At 39.0% G+C, this 14,221-nt stretch overlaps 2 protein-coding genes across 2 annotated transcripts; one reads left to right on the forward strand and one right to left on the reverse strand.

The window, feature by feature from the left end:
• The first annotated feature begins 1,466 nt into the window (after positions 1-1,466).
• Positions 1,467-7,968, forward strand: LOC131303665 (cytochrome c1-2, heme protein, mitochondrial-like). Its single transcript, XM_058330640.1, has 8 exons — positions 1,467-1,596; positions 2,818-2,881; positions 6,094-6,314; positions 6,461-6,740; positions 6,857-6,928; positions 7,232-7,348; positions 7,441-7,506; positions 7,590-7,968. Exons 2-8 carry the CDS (start codon positions 2,828-2,830, stop codon positions 7,704-7,706), a joined length of 927 nt encoding a protein of 308 aa, XP_058186623.1. The 5' UTR covers positions 1,467-1,596; positions 2,818-2,827; the 3' UTR covers positions 7,707-7,968.
• A 2,925-nt stretch (positions 7,969-10,893) lies between these two features.
• Positions 10,894-12,715, reverse strand: LOC131304393 (uncharacterized). Its single transcript, XM_058331614.1, has one exon. The coding sequence runs from the start codon at positions 12,160-12,162 to the stop codon at positions 11,260-11,262; it is 903 nt and encodes a 300-aa protein (XP_058187597.1). The 5' UTR covers positions 12,163-12,715; the 3' UTR covers positions 10,894-11,259.
• Between the last annotated feature and the right edge of the window lie 1,506 nt (positions 12,716-14,221).

The raw sequence follows: 14,221 nt of genomic DNA on the forward strand, positions 1-14,221 counted from the left end.
ATGTTACAGACACATACTCATATACATAGATTGTACTACATAGATGGCAAATGGGGACCCACCTTATAATCTCACACAAATAGTTATAAATCTATTACTCCATCCGTCTCATAATATTTGTCCGGTCCGCAAAATAAGAACTATAAAATAATGTATTTCTTTCAAGAAAAAATTCAAATTTTTATCCTAAGTTAAAAGAACTCGTCAAGATCTACCTATGGAGCACGGGTACCGGTACGCGGTACTGGTACGGTACGGGTACTGGTACAGGAAACGGCAAAACCCCAAAAAAGTAGGGTACGGGTACGGCGGGGGTGCGGCATATATATATATATATAATGTTTTTCTATTTTTTATTGCATAAAATGAAATATAAACCCATTTTACCAACAAAAAACAAAATCAGTACAAATATGCATATCTACTGCATATCTATTAGTATTCAGAATTTCAGATACATATATACATATACATTACACATGCATACATTTGTACATATATACACAGAGAGACTATTCCGATCGATAAAAAAAATATACAAAGAGAGACGAAGAGAGAGATGGACAAAGAGAGAGGGGTGTTTATAGATGACAAATAAATTACACAATAAGCCCACATTTTATAATTATTTACAAAAAAATTCCAGAAATTTTGAAAAAATTTCATTTTGGGCTAAAACGTACCCTTGCCGTACCCACGCCGTACCAGTACCCGGTACGGGTACGGGTACGAGTACGGCGACATTTTCGAAGTACCCGTGCTTCATAGAGATCTACTAAATTGTTGAATTTTTTTTTAACTTTTCTTACAAAAATTATATTATTTTTATGTCTCCGTTTTGTGAACCGGATAAATATTATGGGACGGAGGGAGTAACTAAGTAGTACATACATCTAAAGCGTTGGTTTCTTTAATCAAGTACGAGTACAAAAATTGGACCGTATAACTAAGTAGATGACATATCCGGTATAGGTTCCGACTAAACATCTATTGGACATAATCCACAAAGTTTTAGACATAAAATACCATGAACAATACTCCATACCATACATCTCATCTTGTTTGCTTCTTAGGGGAAACTGTGTTATTTTAAACTCCCAAAAAATAAATTACTTCATGAGATAATTTCTTAATTCTTTTTGGCACCATCCAAAAGATTTCAATGAGTACTTATGAACGTTGTCAAAAACTCCCGGAAAAAAAATTCTCGGAAGCACCTCATTTTGAAGGTCCCGTTAGAATAACTTTACGTAACACGTAAATAAAATGAGACGAAGAGAGTAGTATAGTAGTACTATCACATTGCTATTTTGATCTGACCAAACAAATGGGCTGAAAACAGTTTAAAAGAAAAGGGCTGAAACTGAAAGGGTTGGACCCCATATTCGGGCCACAAGAGCAGCCCAAATACAATTCCAAAAGCCCAAAAAGCTCTTTTTGACAAAATCCATTTCAAGATTGATTCTCTCAGACCCGTCGTGTGGCGACCTCATTTCCCACATCATTTTGCTCCATTTTCGTCCATTCCTTTTCGCTCCTACCTGCTCTCGGAGTCGGGTCCAAATTCGCCGGCGACCTACCTCCGCCACCATCATTGTAAGTCTTCTCTCTCTCTCCTCATTCTTCCCAACGCTTTCACGATCGTCTCTTCTTACGCATCTTGTTAGGGTTGTTCGTAGAAGGATGCTTTTACGAGCTCACCTAGTGTATCTACAGACTATTTCTCGTAACCTTATGCGTTCAGAAACTGAGTTGAGAGATTACAGACCATAGCTGAAATCGGCCAGGATTTTAAAATAGCATCCGTACGTAGATATGGTGGGTGATTTGAGAAACAGTGGCGGTTCCTAGCGGGGCCCGAAGCCAATGTAGTTTTATGTTTAGAACAAAATTTTGTATTCTGTAGGTGTATATTGCTACTTGCTAGGTCCAAGAAAGAGACTAGATTGTGTGTATACCTTTAGTCGCCATTTAATTCTATACTTGAGCTCAATCAATGATTGATAGTTTAGAATATTATGGATTTTTTTCGTGCACATTTATATGAATTTTAAGATTTTTTCTCATTCAAGGAACTTGAAAGGGCCAATCCCATAGAATTTTCTCAAATTATCCTGAAAAACGGCCGAAAATTTATTTTATGTGTGAAAGTATTTAGAATTGTTCAGGGGCCCAAACACACCGTCACCCCATTGTATCTGCCCCTAGATTTGAGGTTCTGAAGTCTGAATGTAGTTTACAGTGATGTAAAGTGGGGTGTTGTGCTGCTAAGGCATTTTTGGTGTGACTTACGAACAAATTGCTGTTATCAATGTTTTTTGTTATGAGGTTTCTTAAGGTAGATAATTCCTTGTCTATTAGAGGTGTGAAAGCTCTGATTCGTTGCTGAAACTGATGTAACTGCGAAATATCAGCATTGGTTTTAGGATCCATTGAAGTGCTGCTTTTTCATAATAAGTTTTGATACTGTGTTCCTATTGTACTTATCAGCTCTGATTTTGATGGGTATTTCAGTTTTAGTGGGAGGTTGACATATAAGTACCAGGTCGGTTTTTAATCAAGATTTTCCATTTGAGTTTATGGATGAGTTTTTACTTAATTTGGTGGTTGGTAATGACTACTACCCAAATAGAAATGTTTTAGAAGGAAGAAAGTTACGACGTGAGACTTTTTCTGAAACTTTCCCTTTTTATGGCTTATGGAGTTGTCTCCAATATTTCTGGGTGCCACCTTCAGTGTTGTGATAGAGTCAAAATTAAGCTCTTCCAGGTCCTATCATTTTTTTATAAGTGAAATTGTGTTTCTTTTAACGAACAGGTCGACTAAAATGGCTAGTAGAGCAATCCACCAATTACTGACGCGGAGACTTCAGTCTCAATCTGTAAGAATCTTTTTCCCTGCTTGCCTTATCTATAAGCAAATCGTAGTTACAACATCTTGTAGCTTTTGAACTTGATTGGAATTTCTGTATTAAGAGTATAGAATGTGAGACTGAGATGCTTCTTTGTGCTGATTTGGTGCATCTGAGCTTCTATTAAAAGTAGTTTTGTTATTTTGTTGTGGAAAATGTGTCTCAGTTGAAGATGGTAATTGGGAATCAATACAAATAAAATATCCGAAATCTTCACATTCTGAAAAGTGAAATCTGAATCTCTATGGAGCCCACATTCACGGACGGACGGACAAATACGGTACTTAGTTCCTTCTTTTCAAACCAGGGGAAAGGAAATTCATATTCACACAGTGGAGTACCCTAGAAGGATTTGGTTAAAAATATTTGCAGAAGATGACAGGATACGAGTTTTTACTCTACCAGTTCTTGTTTGGTGGGGCATGTCGTGGGTTTTCCCTGCGATGGTGGTGGAGCTTATTCAAGAATGGTATGGGGTTATTTTGGATAGAAGAAGACGGAAGCTTTGGAGGTTGATTTCGTTGTGCTTGATGTGACTCATTTGGCGAGAGGTTAATCGTACGTATTTTGAGAGGGACAAGATGTTGTTGCTTAAATTTAACATTCTTCTCTTTCTAGTTTGTTTAGTTTGGAGTCGAGGGAGTGTAAACCAACCCTTGATCAATTTCTCGGCTTGTTAGATGTTATCGGCATTTAGAGAGGTGTACAGGCTCTATTGATTGTTCGGTCTCTTCTGGTATTGTCCTTTTTTTAGCCTTTTGATCTTTGCTTTCAATTGTACATGGGTGGCATCACCTTGATGCATTTCCAATAAATTTATTAGCTATCAAAAAATTATGACACTGCTAGTATCAATTTACACTTAAATTGCAGAAGACAAGTGGTAATTTACGTGTGTCATTATTACTGTTTGCTACTAATGGTTACTTCTGTAGTTCTGTTGATAAACTTGATAGTGTGTTCGTTCTGCATAGTGCCAATAATGTTGCTAGTGGCACTCTCATATATATTTTAATCATGGAAACTAAAGATTGGGTTTCATGTGTCATGTGTATGTGTACTCATTATCTGCTCAAGGTTCCCCATAATTAGCAATAGAAACTTACCACAATTGGGCTATTATCAAGAAGTAAGATGAGGAAAGGCCAATATAGGTAGCTTTCTGTGACATTTCCCCAAATTCTAGAGCACTACTTTCCACAAATTTTTGAGCACTTCATATGTTTCCTAACGATTTGACTCATCTCTGAGCGCTTTTGTTGCATCCATCAAGGGCTATTGACCTACTCTTGTGCTGTCATTAACAATTTCTTACAACTAGAATAACTAGTGAAACTTTATTCTTATCCTACAACTAGAATAACTAGTGAAACTTTATTCTTACTTCTTGTGCGTGAAGTGTCTAACTACGTAGCTTTCTCCAGTTTCTGCAAGCTAAGAAGCACGGATATGGATAGGACTACAAACGAACCGAGTCGCTTGCGAGCCGCTCGCAGCTCGGCTCGTTAGTCGCTCGGCTCAGAAGTTAAACGAATGAGCTCGAGCCAATTTTTTCAGCTCTTTTTGTAAACGAACCGAGCTCGAGCTAGGATAAGCTCGGCTCGTGAGCCGGGGGTATATATACTTAAGTTTAGGATTTTTATTGTTATTTCATAATTTATTTTTTCCGTTTCACTTTCCAGTCAACCAAGGGAGGCAAAAGCATACGCACACCAGTATACCCCCGCTCCATAGGAAAATGAAAGATATATACCTTCACAATCGAAATATTTTTGGTTGTATTAGACCTATGCGAAGATATATATATATATATATATATATATATATATATATATATATATATTTCGTTGGTCCGTTGAGGCTCGTGAACAAGCTCGAGCTCAAGTTAAGCCAAAGCCCGCTCGGCTCGAGCTCGACTTGTTAAGTTTTCACTGAACTCGAGCTCGAGCTTAGGTTCGTTAAAAACTTAATAACCAAGCATGAACACTGTAAAGCTCGGCTCGGCTTGTTTGCAGTCCTAGAAACGGATACGGGATACGATACGATATGGATGCGCGAATACGTGATTTCTCTAAAAAGAAGGATACGATACGTTAGGGGATACGTTGAATATAAAAAAGTAAATTAAAAATATATTATATATAATTTTTAATTCCTAAAATTTCATTAATGATTAAGGTTTTTCATTACACAAGTTAACCATTTCACATGCCGAGAGAGATATATTCACGTATAGTTATATATATAATTGTATCTATATAGTTATATATATTTACATACACACAACGAGAGAGAGAGAGAGAGAGACTCTTAAGGTTGTCAAGAGAGGATATTGTCGGTGTGTTTCTGGTGTCGATTGGTGGGGGAAAAAGAAAAATATAGTCCTACTTGCATTTTAACTCATATTTTAAGTAATAACATATTTACCCTTGTGCGTATCCGAAACATATCCGAGCGTATCCAACACGTATCCGCGGGTATCCAAAATGTATCGGATACATATCCGGATTGTATCCGAGAGTATCCGCGCGTATCTTAAACGTATCGGGATACCCAAAAATAATTCTAAAAGCAGGATACTTTAAAAAGCATATTGGATATGTATCCGGAGAGTATCCGAGGGTATCGGTATCCGATACAGATACGATACGTGATACGGAGGCCAAAATAGAGTATCCGTGCTTCATAGTCTGCAAGAGCTTAGTAGTTAGGAGTGTTTTCCATCCACGCGAGGCAGACGTAAGAAAGGTTACATTTTTTGAACGAGTGGCTTTGCTTGCAAATCTTTATGGAGTAAAAGATTTGGTGCTGACTGTTGAACTATTGGTATCTTGGTTCGGTGTTACTGGATGAAATGAGTCATAAAGGGTTTATACAAGCATTGATTATTTTACTTTTCCTAATCTAACTGTTGACACTCTAGGACAACACTAACCACCTGCTAAATGGGCAGTGTATAATAGCAACAATGCCACACAGGCACACACGTTAGAATCCCAGTACATTCACAGATAGCAAAACACAGTGGCGGATTTGTATACATGAGATGCGGATATTAATGGACTTTTTGCACATTAATCATTGCTCTAAGGATGAGCGTTAGCATTTTCCTTTCATAATCCGTAATTGAATTGGTTGTGTTAACTGCTGATGGTTAATGGCATCTTCATGACACTCGGCAGGCTCCAGTTTTGTCATCTCTTGTATCAAAGAAAGATCAAGAGGGAGTTGGATCTACTGGAATGAAGACCCTAAGAGCCTTTGCACTACTTGGAGCAGGTGTGACAGGGCTTTTGAGTTTTGCAACAATAGCATCATGCGCTGATGAAGCTGAGCATGGTTTACCATGTCCAAACTATCCTTGGCCTCACAATGGCATTCTCAGTTCGTATGATCATGCTTCGTGAGTACCTGTTGAACCCATGAAATGGTTATCAAATGTGCTTTCTTAGTTGCACATGAGTAGCATAATCTTGTGATTCACTTGGTTATAAACTTATAATTATTTGACTGTTTTATATTCCACTAAATCCAATGTTACATGAGCAGGATTCGTCGTGGTCACCAGGTTTACCAGCAAGTCTGTGCTTCCTGTCATTCGATGGGCCTGATTTCGTATCGTGACCTGGTGGGTGTGGCATATACAGAGGAGGAAACAAAGGCTATGGCTGCTGAGATTGAGGTGGTTGATGGGCCAAATGATGAGGGTGAAATGTTTACTCGCCCTGGTAAACTGAGTGACCGCTTTCCTCAGCCATATGCTAATGAACAAGCTGCTAGGTTTGCCAATGGAGGGGCATATCCTCCAGATTTAAGTCTTATCACCAAGGCAATCTTTTGTTTCTAATTTTGTTTCAAGGGACTTTGTGTATCTTTTTTTTTTCCTTTTGATCAAAGAGACTTTGTTTATCTATTCCCACGATTTCACACTGTTTGGCGTTTCAGGCTCGTCACAATGGCCAGAACTATGTATTCGCCCTTCTAACTGGTTACCGCGATCCTCCTGCTGGTGTTACTGTAAGTTCTACTTAGACAGTCTTTGGGCTGAACTTGTGGTATTATGGTTTTGGGTATTCAAAAGTGTGGATGATATCTTCCACAAACAGATGTAGATCTTCCACAATGACATTGACTTTGGTTAGTTGTACCAAAAAGGAAAGAAAGAATAGGTATGAAATGATTGGAAGAAAAAAATACTCAAAACTATTTTCCGCTGCACCAGTGGCTGATATGGTTGGCATCTATTTGGTCAGCAATGTATAAGCTTAGTGTAATGCCCTCATTCTTTGCTTAATCATCCTAGTTGTAATGTTATCGTAGATCCGAGAAGGGTTGCATTACAATCCATACTTCACTGGCGGAGCTATTGCAATGCCTCAAATGCTTATTGATGGTGCTGTTGAGTATGAAGATGGTACCCCTGCAACAGAAGCTCAGGTCTGTTTCCCTTTATAATTCTATACTATTTGATGTGCTTGTTTCCTAGATCCTTTTAGTAAGCTCATATTTTCTGGATGCCATTGGTGCAGATGGGGAAAGATGTTGTGACATTTCTGTCGTGGGCTGCAGAACCCGAAATGGAAGAAAGGAAACTGGTATGCTGGCTTCAAAATCATTGCACCCTATTATTGTTGGAGATAATCAAATCTCTCACTTGATGTGCTTTTGCTTAATGCAGATGGGATTCAAGTGGATTTTCGTACTCTCATTGGCATTGCTTCAAGCTGGTTATTACAGGCGCATGAAGTGGTCTGTTTTGAAGTCTCGTAAGCTGGTGCTTGATGTCGTCAACTAAATCACCTTTAGTTCCTCTTTAATACAGTGTTGTGGTAGGACTAGAATTGGCAATAATTATTTGTCAAGCAAACTATTGTTTCTTTGTCTCGATTAGTTGTTTCGACATGTTTGTGGTGTTGGTGCTGTGGGTGACCTGAGAGTGAAATATACAATCTAGAAGAGAAATAAAGAGACTTTGTACAAACTATTTGTTTTTCTGTATGTCCATGAACTTCTTGGTATTTTTGTGGAATACAAAATTTTCTGGATGGTTTCCGGTCTTTGGGATTGACAGATCTTTCATTTTCAGAGGGCCATTAAAATTGGAGTGATCAATAGGTTTCTTGGCATTGATGGAACACGATGTCCTCGGTAGAATTCAATGAAAACAACGGATTTATGTAGCTGGTCTTTAAATTCATACTTGTGATAGTTTGATTGGATCGTATTTGGTACTAACATATGTTTCATGCAACTTTGGTAATTAACACCATCCTTAGTGATGTTATTGACCAACAAAATATTCAATAGAAGCAGGTGTTGTGCCATTTTATTTCATATAACCAATAAAATCCGCTAAGTGATTTCCATCCTCCTTGTTTGGACTTCAATTATTGATGGAAAATCAAGACTATGTTCATGTATCCAAAATCTTTGATAGGAAGAACTTTCAGACCTCAGCTGTACAAACGTATTTTGGACGGCCCAGATCTGAATAGTCTCTGTCCTCCTCAGCCGACCGCTCTCTCTCCTCTTTCTCTCTCCTAAAAATCCTGGTTGTCCAAAGCAAATTTGGACAATTCAAATGCGCGCTCAGGTACCACGTGGATTATTCCTTATTTGTACCCAAATACTAACAAATTGGGTACCATGCGGTAATACCCAGCACGTATCCGAGCAGTCCAAATGTATTTTTGACGGCTCAAATCCGAACACTTTCTCTCCCCCTCTTGCGAGGGCAGTGATTCACTAGGAAAAAGAAGTCCACTCGCTGGGTAAGAGAGTGGGATTGGTTCCCTTCTGTCTATCCATGTGAATTGTGAAGTAAGTAATACACTATCTCATGAGGTCCAAAGATTGGTTGAAAATGATTTCCTTCAATTTCAGGCAAAAAAGAGAGGAGAGAAATGGTTCATGTCCCAAAGAGAGGTTACTAAATAAGTAATGGTTTCCACCTATATATGATAGACCCATAACAGGTTTCGACGTGTACCATAACCTCAACCATCAATGATAGTGATGTTGTGTAGGGAAGGGGAGGGGCTGTAGTGAACTCGCCGCATTACACCGTGTAATGTGGTCGATCCGGTTGTCCATCTCGGTGCGAACAGCTTAGATTTAATCCGAACTTCTACTAATCCTAGCCGTCCATTGTTCAGATGAAAATCCGAGCCGTCTATTGCCGAGATGGACGGCCGGATTGGCTGTACTGCACATGTAGTGCGGGATGCACTACAGCACCCCGGGTCCGTTTTTCATGGCCACCACATTTTTTTATGAACTTTAATTATATGTTGATCAGACAGATTTTCATACTATTGGTTATTTATATTATTGTTAGTACATGATTGACAATGAGGCTGCATTTGATTCGTTACATGCTAATGACTCATTTATGTACTCCTTCGTCAAAATGTTATTCGTGCCACGATTCTATTTCTCTCTGTTTTCATCTTTCAACACAATTGGTTAATCTAGTCCCAAAGTTCCGTCCACACTGACGTCGCTCCTGAATTGAATTTTGAAACCCGCTTTTTCGTGTCGTGATTCAATTTCTCTCTGTTTCGTATTTTGACTGAATTGTTAATACACACGCACAAAGGTTCCCCCACCGCGTCGTTTCGGATCAAATTTCAAAGCCGGAAAACGAGTTTGGATCTTACAAAATAGCCGTAACCGTCAATTGGAGATGCTCTTACGTACTTTCTAGTCCTCTTTTTTTGTTATATTTCTCGATCTCTCTCAAGTACTTGTGGTCCATTGATGTTCATAATTCTATGTGATAAAAAAAAACCCATTGGTGTCAAACCACGTGGTGAAGGAATTTATGCCAAAGGAACTTATGCCACGCAATGGATCCAATCCCAGGAGATCAAAAAAGGAAAAATAAATAAATAAGGGCCTCCCATGATGAATAACTTATTAAGTTTCTTTTAATCCTAGGTAGTAGTACTTGCATTTTCTTTGTTTAATTTCTCAATAGTCTTTATTGTTAAGACAGAGACAGTATTCATGTTGCCTTCTTCCCTCTAGGTTTGCTTTTCAATGAAATAATTTATACTATGAGTTAAGTACTTATATACTCTCACATGAGTTTTAAAAAATTATTTTATTTTACTTTTTACCTAATTAAAGTAAATCTTGCAATCATCTAGGTATCTTTTTAAGGTTTGGTATTTTCGATCAATATGGCTCCACAACCTAATAAGTTCCACTTACTCCTGGATCTCGAGACACTGAGTCAGAAATTCTGGTTTTGCCCCTACCATAAGTTGATTGAGTTTGATAATCAGAATCTCTATATAAAATAAAAGGGTGTGGGGACAAATTGTACGTTGGAATGACTAAAATTCATTTGATCCAAAAACTCATGTGTGTTTTTCAACTCTCTTAAGAAAACACTCACACTCTTACAAATATATTACAAAAAGGCCATCAATTTGTTTTTTCCCTATCAATCAACTTCTGTTTTGTTGATTAAAAAAAAATAATAGTCACCGCCCTTTCTCTCATCAAAGCCTCTTCTCTGATTGTCCGGCCACAAAAAGTCATCGCTCTTGTCGGTGAGTCACTCGGAACGCCGAATCCACTGTCATCGGTAACATACTCTCTCACTCTTTCTATGATATGCAGTAGTTTTTGGTTTTGATTATCTTTTTCTCTATTTTCCTTTATCTTTTCTAAAAATTTTATAACTACCTAAAAATGAAAATAATGTTTTGAGTCACTATCAAGATTCAAATGGTAATTTCAATTCCAAACGGAATGAGTAGTGCTGTAGGCACGGACCGGAGTGGATAGTACCGTAGGCACGAGTAAATACTAATATTCCTATATAAGATGAGCTGATCGAAAACAATCCAGATTGTTAAAGATTTGATTGCTCGCTTCCCTGAACCTTTGTCTTCTTGTCAAAAAGAAAAGAAAAGAACCTACATAATACCATAGCATCGTGAATCCAAAGACACATTAAAGATCATTACAAATGCCAAAAAGAGTACGTTCAATTTGATCCTCATTATATGCATATGTACATAGATCTATATACGTATAAAATTACAAACACACACACACGGTACCATCCACGAGCTAGATGAACATGAATTACACACTAGCTAGCCAGATCACTTAAGAACTGACTGATCTCTCGCCTTTGCTCATAACAAAGGTTTTAAATAGCAGTAGCTTTTTGTGAAACGACAAAAACTTAACGATCGTTGACCCAAGATTATCGCAATGTATCATTCGATACTCCTGCCACCGTTACGGCTGTTTGAAACTTGATTAGAACATACTATTAATTACCTGTTCGATCAGGATTTTCTGCTGCCCTTTGCATTGATTTGCTCTAATTAACGTCCCAAACTAAGAGCTGTTTGGACATCCAGCCTCCATGCAAACCCTCCATAATCCATCTTCCACACATCACACGGCATCGTTCTCGACATCTTTGATTTCCTCAATGTGTAATACTCCACCGTCACTCGACATGCAAACGCCGGATACTCGGCCGGCAACCCCTCCTTCACCACCAACTTCACCGCCGTCTCCGGCCGCAACGACCACCGTTCACCGCCTTCCTCCTCCTCCTCCTCCCCCACCGCAACCACCATTTCTCTATACGCTTGGTTAATCCACCGCACACTGTAAGTGCTGTCCGATACAAAGGCGGGACACGTGTCAAGCTCTAGATTCTTCATCCTCTCCCCGTCTGTTTTCCCCAACCACGCTTCTCCTCCTCCGTGACGGTGGAACGCATCCGTCAACGTCACGCATTCCACCGTCACCCACGACTCCGCTGTCTTCATCGGCGGCGGAACCACAGCCGTCAGATCGGTCAGATCTGACCGATCTGACGCGGCGTGATCCATCGTGTTGCTCTTCTGATCTAACTTACCGTCGAAGTTCAACCATACCGGAAATTTCCTTACCATCGCAAGATCATGACTGCTATTAGATCCGGCGGCTGAAGTACACACCGGCGGCTCCAAAACCGTCCGATCAAACGCCGCATTTCCGTTTTCCAGTTTCTTCGTTTTGCACCTATTATTCCTTTTACCTCTCACGTACTTTCTCTTCCTTCTTCCATTAGTATCCGAGCCACTGTTCTCCGGCTGTGCCTCGCCGGATCCCGAAGTTCCGGCAACCGGTTTCGGTGCAATCGGCCGGAATCGTAGCATTATCGGGTTGACTATCGTTTTGTTGGCACCACCTCCGGCAGCCTGCATAGCGTAAAAACCTCTTCCGCCATACATATCACTCTCTCTCTCTCTCTCTAGAGAGAGACAGATGATGTTTTTATTACTCCTTGGGGTCTCTGTGTGTGATTTCCTGGGGGAGCTGAAACGATAATCAAAGCGATAGTACGTACGGTGGGCAGGTGAGAGAACCCGACTATGGCTACAGAAAATGTACCGAGGTGCTATGTTGGCCAACTTTAAATTTTACTCGTACACAAATAATCAGAGCCGATTATTTTGTAGAAAATTGTTTCTATACTTTTCTAGGTAGACATCTACTTATTCGGATATTATCGAGTTTCATATAATTTTCAATACAGAATTCGTAGTTCAGAGTTATGAATCGAACATTGATTCATTAAATGATGCATTCAACGATATTCGATCAACATAATTTTTCCCAGAGATGATATGAAAACTATGTTCGACAAAATAAATGGTTTTGATCATTTGTGTGAAAATTGAGGTGGGCCCACACGACACATCTGCATAGTAGTATTTTACAACACATCTGTGCATTTTTTGTACCCTTAGATTTACTGCAGGTGAGGAGGCGACACATGCGGGAAAAATGTGAAACAATGAAGACAAGGCGTTTATCAATACAATCTTTTCATTTTTTTTATAAAAAAAAGAAAAGGAGAAGGCATGGACCAATTATTGGATACTTTCGGAATACAAAGTGACATTGTCATATAGTATTTCTTGCAAATAAAATATTATTACCACACAATACGGGTCATTCTTGTCTCTAATCACTTGAAAAATTGAATGAATCCACTTTGTTTGGTTTTGAGAACTTTTTTTGATGTAGTGAGTGGTAAAAAATAAAGATATATAGATAGAGAAACTTATTGAGAATCGTGCAATGAGTAAAATTATTTTTCAAAACTTGTATAAGAACAAAATGGGGCCCTATCAAATAATTTATCGCTACGTAAATAATTGAGAATACCACGTTAAGTCCATTGAAATTTATCACTTCTCTCTTTAAGGAGGTTTCGGCTCCCATCCTGATTGTTACTGTCCATTACTAGATTCAATGGTTTGAATTTTCTCATAAACTCTTATCGGTCAAAGTTTAAAAATATTTCAAAACTATTAATTACAGCAAACGAATGATCTCGATCAAGGTTGTCTTTCCTAGTCCAAAATATGAACCGGAGAGAGTCCAGATCCCTTTAAGAAGGGGATGATGTGATGAGAAGGAATTTGAGGCGGTGATTGGTGGAGAGGTTGATCCAATGAATGGGTGGCCACGTATCCGGCACTTTGGGAAAAAAGAAGGGACACGTATGTGTGCCCGGAGCGATGTGATGTGATGTTCAGTGGAAGTGGGGAGGTGGATTTTTGCTGGGAGGTTCCAGAAACTGGACGCGTGGAGAAGTTTTTTTTTTTGCCGGGCGTGGTACCCGTCGGTGATTTTAACCGTCTAAACGTGTTTTGAACAGTCCGAATTTTAGAAAAAAAATAGAGGAAAAGAGAGTGATCGGATAAGGGGAAAGAGATAATAAATATGAGTCATCCAAAATATGTTTGGACAGCTAAGATTGCCAACGAATACTGCCATGTGGTACTCTCGCTCGGCACCTAAAAATTTCTGGACGCGTGGCTTCGAGTTTTGGCTGTTGAGATACCCCTCTGTATGCTCTACTACGCGCCAATGTAACGGGTGGAAGACACCTTCGCCTATGATTGGATAGGATTGGAGCTTTGGCCTTGGGAAAAGACAAAAAAGGTAAATCTCTCATTCTTCTAGGAGATATTTTGAGAAACTGCAAGGTGTCAGTGGTCAAGTTTGTCGTGACATACGTTTACACGTGGAGCGAGATAGTCACGCGAGTTTACTTGTAGGGTAACTTCAACATGAAATCTTAATAAGGAGTTCCGAAATCTTGTGCCGCTTCGTAACCAGATCAATCTTTTAAGATTTGTCGCTCCTCCCTTTTTAATAAGGGGACAGTAGAGTTTGAGTGTGGCTGCTGATTTTGTCATTCCTATTTTTGTTAGCGTCACTTTTCTGCAAGTGTATATTTTGTACAAAAATACACTTGCAAGAAAGTGACGTTAACGA

This window comes from Rhododendron vialii, chromosome 10a (assembly GCF_030253575.1).
Source record: "Rhododendron vialii isolate Sample 1 chromosome 10a, ASM3025357v1".
Lineage (NCBI taxonomy): Eukaryota > Viridiplantae > Streptophyta > Magnoliopsida > Ericales > Ericaceae > Rhododendron > Rhododendron vialii.